General features: G+C 24.6%; 1 protein-coding gene across 1 annotated transcript; it reads right to left on the minus strand.

Moving 5' to 3' along the window:
• Positions 1-3,824: 3,824 nt before the first annotated feature.
• Positions 3,825-10,788, minus strand: LOC113558674 (GTP-binding protein Rhes-like). The gene is made up of 5 exons (XM_026964168.1): positions 10,559-10,788; positions 5,845-6,020; positions 5,572-5,766; positions 5,437-5,470; positions 3,825-4,228 (listed from the first exon to the last, which is right to left on the minus strand). The coding sequence occupies exons 1-5, from the start codon at positions 10,785-10,787 to the stop codon at positions 4,218-4,220; spliced, it is 645 nt and encodes a 214-aa protein (XP_026819969.1). The 5' UTR covers position 10,788; the 3' UTR covers positions 3,825-4,217.
• Positions 10,789-10,991: the final 203 nt, after the last annotated feature.

The following is a 10,991-nucleotide window of genomic DNA, read 5'->3' on the forward strand; positions in this document are numbered from 1 at the left end:
TATTTTATGTTGGTAAACTAAAACTAATTTTTATTTAAGTTTAAGTATAATATACTAGATATAGGTTGGTTATAGATGGTAAATTAATATCAAATTAAAAAATCATAGTTTTTTAAAAAAATTTTGAAAACAAAATATTTTATCGTAACAAAAATTAGTATTTAACATCGTAGATTTATAAAATATCATCAATTTACAAGACATTATAATTAAATATAATAATAATATAATAATATTATATAGACATAATTTTGTTAGTTCCTAATACTATATAATATGATAATTTTGTTAGTAAAAACTAAAAAGCAAAAGGGAAAATTTTACTATTTTTTAAATTTTATGGTATAAATTTTAAAACTTTCATCAGTAACTAAAATATATCGCTATAGTCTTGAAAATGAAAATATTTCATTATAAAATGGTCAGAAGAACGCTAATATTGTAGTTTCAAAAGCTTAACCAGTTAATATGTTGGTCATTTTGGTCAAGTTAGTCAACCCATACACCATGTCAAAACCCTTTTTCCTTTTACCAGTAAAATTTTCCCTATATAACATTTTTAATTATAACAAAATTTATGATTATGAATTACGATTAATATAATATTTGTTATTATTGATTTGTAAAATGGTTTTTGTATTTATTAGTTTAAATAACATGTAAAAAGTTTGCATGACTACTGATTATAGTCATTGTAACTATTCGGAGTTCATATTATTTTCTTTAACATAAAATAAAATATTTTATTTTAAATTTAGTCTTAATTCAATCGTAAAAAAATTAATTAAATCGCAATAATACATCGTGCGACGCAATTGTTGTAGTCAACATTTAAAAGTTCAAACAATTTACGCATGATATCAAAATATTCTTATTTCTTAATATATCTATATTTTCTTAAAATATAATAATATTACTCTTATCTCAAATAGTATAATATATAGGTAACTATTTAACAATTTATATAATATGGTCATATAGGAATGTATATAAAACTTATGGGGATTTTATCAGTTAGAACAAATGTTCCAAATTATTCGTATAAAATATTGTCTGGCGGAGACACATAAAAGTTAAATTGGAAAATGTATAAATATATTTAAAAAATGTTACTCTAAAAGGAATACATTTTATTAATATAAATTGAATAATAATTATAACAGGTATCAAACAAATTAATATATTATTATAATGAGACTTACACGTATTATACTTAATTTTTGTACCTAAAATATCATTATTACTTATTATTTTTCATACTTAAAATTTTTAATCTACACTCATTGCCCTTTGTTATGTATATAATATAAATATATATTTATGTATATACAAATATTCAATCTATTTAATCTAAAAAGTATATACATTTATAAACTTATTATATATTAAATAAAAAAATGTATTTCGGATTTTCAATAGAGCTTTAAAATAATAATTTTGGTCGAATGTGTATTTAAATATTAGTTTAGAATGTTTAACTAATTTAACCGTATAATAGTGTCAACATCAAACAAAGAGTATGTAAAATGGTTATTATTGATAGATGGTACATAGGGCGATGACCTAAATAAAAAATTAAGTAATTGAGTATTTAAGTACTAATAGTAACTACTCAATTTTATTAAAATGTGCTAAAATAAGCAAGACAAATATGTAACAAAGTTACATTTATTACCAATTATATCCAAAATAGCATTAATTAATGCTTATATCACTTAAGTGATAGTAAATCATCTTTTAATTTTGTACTACCTAGATGAATTTTTTTAACTTTTTATACTTTTTATCGAAACTAAATAGTTTTGTTTGACAATCACATATAAACCTGCAGAATTTTAATAGATTTTAAATTTTTTTGTCAAAGACTGAATCACTGATATTATAGCTTTGAAATTACTAGCGTACCTAATATTACAAGGCATCTAGCTACTGCTTTACTTTTTGTTTAAGTATACTCGTACATTTTTTTTTCATTATACTTATAGCTTGCTATGTGATAATAACATGCATTTAGATATTTAGCATCATACTAAGAAAATAATATGAAAAATAAAAATATAACATTTATATTAAAATAAGGATGATTCGAGATCATTACTAATGGTGGAGAATGAATATTTTTCAAAACTTGTCTAGATGAAAAGTCATAGAATAATATACATACATAAATATGTATCGTAACTCCAAAAAGCTATAGTTAAAATTGAATTTCATATATTTTTGCATATTTTGTCATTATTTCATATGAAAGCATACCTGAGTAAGTTGTTTATTAAAACAATTAAAATAATATTTTTCAATTTCGAAATAGTTAGGAGTGTTTGGACAAATAAAAACACATACAGAAAATCTTCAGTATAAAGATTAAAGATAATTATTGTACAATAATTATATTGTATAATAATTATTGTACTATTGCGTGTCGTATCCGATTCGAAATGATAAAACTACTGTTAACACCATGTCTGTGCTACATAGGTATATTATACGCGACGTATGTAGGAAATAAACTTTAATTACTTGTCATATTTAATCAGGACTAAGGAGATTACACATCGAGTAAAATACCCGCAAAGTATGTTTTTCAAGTGTGTATATTATGACGTATATGACTAAGGAATAAATAAATTAAGTCCTTTTTTATAAACTTTATTAAAAAATAATTTTTTTCTTTTATTGTTTCTTTCACTTAAATAATATAAATTATCAATTGTTTTGATTATTTTATTTCAAATGATTGTGTTAAATATATATTTTTTTGTAGCTTGAAAACGCATAAGAACATATTATATTGAGTTTTTTAATTACCATAAGTTATCGGGTCTAGTCATTTCTGACCAAATGTATTAATATATTTAAAAAAAAATTACCAATGCACATAAACTCCTAGTCCTACTGATAAATAAAAATGGTTGACAATCGACTAGGAGTCTGGTTATATATAGGTAACTAAGTAAGTTTAAAAATGTTATCATTAATAACAATATAAACTAATGTAACATCGAAATTAAATAAAATCTATTTTATAACCATTTAATTTATTTTGTTATAATATTATGTAAATATTTATTAGGTCTTTGTTTCAATATGAAAATTAATATCAAATTATTTACACAATATAGCTATCATAGTCAGATTAAAAAATAAATAGGATTTAGTGAAAAACTGAACATAAAATAAATCCATAAGATACGATTAAAAACTAAACAAAAAAATGAATTTTTAAGTAGGTACTCATATTACAATTGGTTAAACATTGCAAATATATAGCGATATTTGATAGTAATAAATAATAATAATAATCCACGAATAATCGTCCGACAACACGGATTTTAAATATTAAAATAATTAGATCCATTATTTAGTTTTTGAATATTTATACATAGTACTATGTCTTACGATATTATTAGTGTTAATATTATGTGTAGTATATTGGTTAATACTTAATACAGTTTCCTTTATACTATATAATTGTTCATTCCGTTTTACGTTATTTATTTGAGATTGTGTATACATGTATTGTAAAAACTTTCAGGATTTAAACACGGTCTCATACGGATATATAATTTCCAAATTTTTCCTCAATGAAATGCATTGTTTTTATGCGTTTAATAATACTGTTTCTTGGAATAGACTAGCATTGTACTGACTTGTTTCATAATATTATAAACTTCGTTTTATTTCAATAGTTATATTAATATTATTTTAATAATAAATCTTATAAATTGTTAACGGTTAGTATTGTTCATTTTAAGCAAAAATAAAAATAAAATATTATTTTTAAGTTGTTTGAATATAACAAATCGCAATTTATTATAATGTTGTTTTTTAAAATAGCATTAAACTATTATAACCAATCATATAACCATTATATGAAAATCATTTATATTGTAAAGCTAGAATTTCTTAAAGCTGATTCTACGCAACATTATATCACGCCTCAAAACATTTTTGGACCTTGAGTGTTCATTTGATATCATGCAAATCGTTTATAAGAACAAAATAAATTATTTTACTTATGTCTTGTTCACACCAGCGCTTAAATAATCAAAATAAGATTATTATTATTATTTTTATTTGTATATTATCTAGGTCTTCTGCATTAGGCCACTGTACAGGAATTTCTTTTGAGCATGTAACGTCCTTTGGTCGATCCTGAACGGTTGTCCACGTAATTTGGAAGGGACATACGTCTGCGTCTTACAGCCGGACTCAAATTATATTGAACCTAAAAACATCAAAGGTTTAATTTTGATTAACTACAACGTGAAAAATTTATCCAATTTTACCATATGTGTGTTATTTTGTTCTAATTTGTGTTTTTTATTATTTGGTTCTATGACTACACGAATAAAGTTTAATAAATATTTTTCTTAAGTTGTTGATTATTATTATAGTGTTAAAAAAATAGAGATTAAAATATTTAATTTTCTTATTTTAAATAATAGTATGGTGTTTATTGATCAAATGATTTGTAACTAGCCTAACCTAACCTAACCTTATGAAAGTAAAAAAATATACATAATTATAATTGAACGATGTTAACAAACAGTATATCGCACTAAAACGCAACATTTATATGAGACTTTTAGCTTATGTAGTTACATAATATGAGGTTTTCATGTTATTATAAAACAGATGGTTATATACTCGTAAAATATGGAAATTATTCAGCTTAAAATAATTATTTAATTTGGTGTATGTTATCAGTAATATGAACAGTCCAGACATTGTTATGTAATCTAAATGAATAATATGTTAATGTTATGTGATTTTAGGATATGCCAGGATATATTTTAAGGTATTCATAACTGCATAAGTAATTAAAATTAATTATGAAAAAGTATTTTATAGATAGTTACACAATACTAGGTATAGTATACAAAATACATAAATTTAATCAAAATTTAATTTATGACCATCTATTATTTACTAATATAATTCCTATACAATGAAGAGTATAATGAACATTTTAATTACATTTTCATATTACCCTATTTTCTGATAGATGTATTTTAAAAATTTTACTCTATACCTTTTTATTGTTGATTTTATTTTAAAATTGAAAAAAAAATTAAATTTTTCAAAATGTTCACTGTTTAAGTGTATTGTGTAGTATTTTATTATTATAGTAATCTTAATTAGGTAGGTACTCAATTTCGACGAGCATGAGAAATACTATAATTTGTTTTGATTGTCCGAATTTTTTTTTTATTTAAATCTGTTATTTGAATTGCTGTCCTAACTTTTAACGCGCGAAAGACATAAAGGAGATAAGGGTGTAATTAAAATGATGAATTTTCTTTTTCAAATACTATTATGTGACATGAATAATATAAGTTTTATCATACTACTATAGAACTTTTAAAGTCAACCGTTTATAATCATTAGGTCTACATTTAAATGATACCAACTTCTAAACTGTCAAGTACATACCGTAAAAGTGATGAAGGGTCATAAAGCATCCTAACTTAAAATAATAAAAAGGGCAATTAAAATTTGTATTCAAAACGAAATTAGTTTTCAACATTTACAATGAAATCGTAAATCTTAACTTATCTTTTTATTTACCTTTGCCTGAGCTAGGAGCTCCTTAAACACCTGTACTATGTTTCTATTTTCTTTGGCTGAGCATTCCATATAGCCACATTCCCAATCGTATTTAGATATTGCTTCGGTAATTTCCATTGGTAAAAACCGTTCAGACAATTCACACTTATTGCCTACAATGACTATTGGAATTTTTGGTCCTCTTCTTTCAATTATCTAATGAAAACAATTTATAAAATTGATTAAATCCTACCAAATTATAGTATGATTTAAAATATCTGTTTTCAAATTTACTTGTTCTTTAAAGTGTTTAATTTGATCCCAGGTGTCTTCTCTGTCCACACAGAAGACTAAAAGAAATGCATCAGCAGTTGATATAGATAACTCTCGCATAGCTGGAAACTGATAAGCTCCCGATGTGTCCAAAATATCTAATGTCAATCGTGCTCCATCGGGTAATTCATAGTCTCCTAATAAAGATTTTAATAACATTTATAATTATCATGCAAAGTACTGAGCATAAAAAGAAAGTCAACAATAATTATAATTCGTATTATTATTTACACTTTCCGAGTTCCTAAGGTTGGTCATATTAAACTGAAATCCAGAATAATCGATGACTTTATAGTACCACCCAAACTACGTTTTTAATTATCTTATACGACAAAGCTCGCATGTCACTGATAAATAACATAATTTATACTACGGCTATTTCGTAGGATTACAATCAAAAGGGATTATCTCAAAATATCAAATACTTCTAGAGATCAAATTTAAATTTCAAACTGCAATATATTCTTGCACGATGAATGATATTTAATAAATAATGATTGTTAAATATAAAAATTGTCAAAGTTATTCTCCATTAAGTCTTTAAATTAATTTAATTTTAAGCAAACTATATCAAATTTAACGTAACAAAATGTAAGTACAAAAAAATTAAAAAGTTATACAGTAAGAACGTTATGTGGTGTTATATAGTATAATTTTTTCATACTGAATTGTTCTAAAATGTATGTTTTTCTGGAAATAAATTTAACCTAGCTAAACAAAAGAAAACGTGTCGTAATGTTAAAATCAAAATAGTATAATGCTGCTATTGCTTATAGAATCATTAATTTTGCTGAATATTTTGTAATTAGGTAAAATAATAATTGATAATATTGTATACTATCTTTTGATTAGTGTATGGTTAAATGTTAATACAATAAATATGAAAAAGGTGGTACTAGTTTTTCACCAATTAATTTTAAAATCTTTATAAAATCTTTCTATTTTAACACAATATAGTTTAAAATGAAAAATGTGATATTTACATTGTCAAAATATAAATTTGGTAAATTGAGTCAATTTGGTTTAAAATCTTTTAATTATTTATAGCTTTTTAAATACTACATTTAAATGGTTGTTTTAGAGCTTAAATTATAGAGACAACAGAAAAAAAATATATTTAGACATTTTTAGTTTTAAGACATGATTTGACTATTAACTATACCAATGACTAAAATTACAATCGGGTATAATTTAATATTTATTTAAAAAACAGGGACAGACGAACAATTTAAATGGTGTTGGGATGAAAAGTAATAAGTACGGATAAAGCGAACGTGATTTATATTTGTATCAGTACTAATCTGAAATTTATAATTTTCAACCATTATATGGTTTTAAACTTTTAGAAGAATTATTGAGTTATGACCTATTAATTATTATACAACATAGATAGTATAATCCACCAGCTACACAATGCTATACACATGTTATACTATACTGTAGTATACTATGTATAGTGTAGCACCAGTTTTCTTAAGTATAAGAATGTAATACATGAGTTTCATTAATCATTTTAAATTATTAAAATGTACATTATTAATTAATAATTATTAAAGACTAAGTCAGTTTGGCATGGCTTGAATCCATAGCTTTAATATATGCAAGTTTAGTAAATTGAGCCATGTGCCCCAATATACTTACATAATTGTCGGTAAACCGACTCGCAGCACAAAATTAAGTGTTACTAAGAAGATAATGTCATACACTTATACGTAGAAAATGTTAAGTCGGATGGTTATCAAAAGTTAAATTATAGTACTCAGGTAATATAGTCACATAATTAGAGCTTTGTATTTAGATTAGGTATAACCTATATTAGACGTTAGTTTTATAATATTCTATATGTATTACTATAATAATAAACCAGAGTTACCATGAGTTGATATGAATTGAAATTACAAAGTAAAGCATTTTAAAATAGGTAAGTATTGATAGTTTTAAAAACGTAGAGACTTAAAATTATGATGACTAAAACTATGACTTAGTTTTTCACAATTTGAACACACCATTATTTTTTTTTGACGAAGAATAGATTAATTATAGGAATAATATTGTTAAACATAATATTAGAAACATTAATGAATATTCAACTTTGGAAAAATAGGTAAAAACTCATAATAAATAAATTAGGTGAATAAAATAAGCTCACTAAACAGTTTCGAATGTTTCATATGTATCAATCTTTGTGAAAATGAAATCTATAAATGATATTTAAACAAAAATGGATTTTTTATTTAATTGTTTTATAAAGACATTGATAATCAAGTTAATAGTTTACCAAAATATTTATGTTACACCTCAGTTGTAAATTTGTTCAATACATGAGGCAATTTTTGCTTAATTCGTAAAATGGACTGTTAATACGATCATTTCGTAAGCTGGACATATTTTTATTTGAACAATTCATAAAATGGACATACTGAAAACTTACCCAGTTCATAAATTGGACAACAAATATGTATAATAAACTGTTAATATGCTGATGATAATCGTATAGATAGGCTTATCGCATTTATTATGATAAATTATTACAATTAATTTTATTTGTAAAAATAGTATTTACCTATTGATAATTTATCAAATAAGCTTTATTATAATATTATACTGTAATCAGAAAAGAACATCAGTTACTTTTTAATAGTTGTTCGATATTGTATATTTTTAGTTTCAGGTTGTGTATAAACTTTTCCTTCTCGTTTAAAGTTATTTGATCAAGAGTTTTGATGAAAAAATTGAACTTTGTACAACATTATAGACTAAGGATTACGAAACATAAGTTATTGAAGCTTTAAAATATGACCGGAAAGGTGTAAAAAGACCAAGAAGTTATTACAATATACAAGAAAAATACCAGATTACTGGTATTGCTGGAGTTACTAAGGTTAGTAATAACTAATAAGCAAAATAAAATATTTGCAACTGACGATAATAAAAAAAAAATATTATTTACGATATTCATGCTGGAACTGACCACAAAGGAGAAAAAAAGATGTAAATAAATAAACATTTCATAATTATTTCAAAATGGCTGCGATTTATAAAAAAAAATTGTATAAACGCTGCACTGAACAATTAAAAAAGACAAAGGAATTGGCCCTTGTGTTATCATAAAATTTACTTCAGTCAAAAATGAAACGATAGAAGTCAAATAGATTTGATAGAGTTTCAAAGATGATTATTACAAATATATTTTACACTATAAGGAACACTTTACAACATTTAGTATATTTAGGCCATTGTTGGGGAAAACTATCATAAATATTATTAGATATAGTTCTTAGCTTTGGCACACCACATGTTTTACAATCGGATAACGGTAGAGAATCTACTTTAGGCATTATAAAAGTTCATTGTGGCTAAATCTTATATTGGTAAATGATCGGCCACGCAAATCACAAAGTCAAGGTTCAGTGGATAGAACGATAGAAGTAATGCTACCCTTAAAGATTCATTGATTATGTGAATACAAGGAAATATTACAACAAACTGGAGTAATGGATTAGGTTTTATACAATGATAAAAAATATATCTTTTCGTATGGCAATAAAAACGGAACCGTATAACACTCTATTTAGAACACAACCAAGAATAGAATTAGGAACATATCTTCCATCAGAATTTCTTACTAAAATAAAAAATGGAATTAAAAAACAATTTGATGGCTGTTGGTAATTTAGACAATAATAGAGGTGGCATAAATCTTATAAAGATATTAAAAAAAAATTGTACTCAAATTTATGTTTGAAAAGTACATACATATTCTACTCGTAGTTTTGTAAGACGTCGTATTTTTTTTTTTTCAAAGTACTTAAACATTATTACATTAGAATTTATAATCATGTTTGGTTTATGAATTGTGCAAAAAAGAATAGAAAATGTCCAGTTAACAAAATGACCACATTGATAGTACACTTCACGAACTGAACAAAAAATAGCCTATTTTATGTTTTGAAAAATTTTATAAATAAGGTGGAATATAACTATATAAATTAACACCATAATATCTACAATCGACACAGTTTCCTATTTAAAAACTTATATTTAAATGTACAATGTAATTTTTCTGGTATAGGTATACAATTTTAACTAAAGTTCCAAGAAACATTCTGTTGATATTTATTTTAATTTTCTAGAAAAATAGTATTTGACTGCATTCGCTTAAATTATCTTAGCAATCCAGGGATATAGATAGTATTACACGGTAAATGGATCATTTTGTATGTGTGACTAATGTATATATAATTTGTTCTTAGAATTAATAAAAAACCATACATTTAATGAGATAGTTTATGAAATAGAGTTTAAAATATGGATAGAATATAGTGAACGGATATTATGGCTTATTATTCTCATATCTCATTAAGCTAAGAGTATGACGCAATACACTATTATAGTATTATGTAGTATTTTTTTTTATAACTATAAATTTAAAAACGTGACATTAATATAAAAAACTATTTCAAGGTGGTGCCTTTACAGCAGTTTACCAGCATTTTCACGTTTTACGTAATTAAAATGATTTATAGTTTTCACGGAAAAAATAAAAATTAATAATTATGTTATTTGATATAATTATCAACAGTCAACACAATTAAAATGTATCACTTTAAATAATTTGAAATTATTGTTAAATAAAATAAATCGCGAGCTTTGATAAAATAAATAATTCTCTCACCTCTGTGTAATTCCTCGATAGTCTCCTTGTATCGGTCAGGGAACTGATCGTACAGGAACTGCTTAATGATGGACGTTTTGCCAACCCTAGCCGCGCCCATCATTACCACTCGTCTCCGAATCTTCATTGTCGTACTGCCGCTGCCGCTGCCTCCGCTACTGCTGTTGCTGCAAGTCGATTCCCCGCCCATCGAAGACAGCCTGATGCGTTCTTGTTGTTGGCCCGGCATTATTTTCCTTTCACTGAAAAACCGTACGCTGGTCAAAATAAAATAAAACAATATTTTGCTATAAACCTAATGGACATTTGTCCATTTGTATTAGATTTCTGATTTCATTTTTCACGTCTCAATAAAACATACTAAGACTAAGTAATTTTTATACACGATGGCTTTTATATTATATTCTTCGCACACAATCCGCAGACATTTTTT

Source organism: Rhopalosiphum maidis, chromosome 4 (assembly GCF_003676215.2).
Source record: "Rhopalosiphum maidis isolate BTI-1 chromosome 4, ASM367621v3, whole genome shotgun sequence".
NCBI classification, from domain to species: domain Eukaryota; kingdom Metazoa; phylum Arthropoda; class Insecta; order Hemiptera; family Aphididae; genus Rhopalosiphum; species Rhopalosiphum maidis.

Bases quoted from the DNA above. Each gene is read 5' to 3' on its own strand.
- LOC113558674 (XM_026964168.1), bottom strand. From the start codon at position 10,787: ATGCCGGGCCAACAACAAGAACGCATCAGGCTGTCTTCGATGGGCGGG. The intron at 5,767-5,844 runs GTAAATTTGAAA...TGTTTTCATTAG, and splicing joins TTAAACACTTTAAAGAACAA to ATAATTGAAAGAAGAGGACC. The intron at 5,471-5,571 runs GTAAATAAAAAG...TATTATTTTAAG, and splicing joins AGCTCCTAGCTCAGGCAAAG to TTAGGATGCTTTATGACCCT.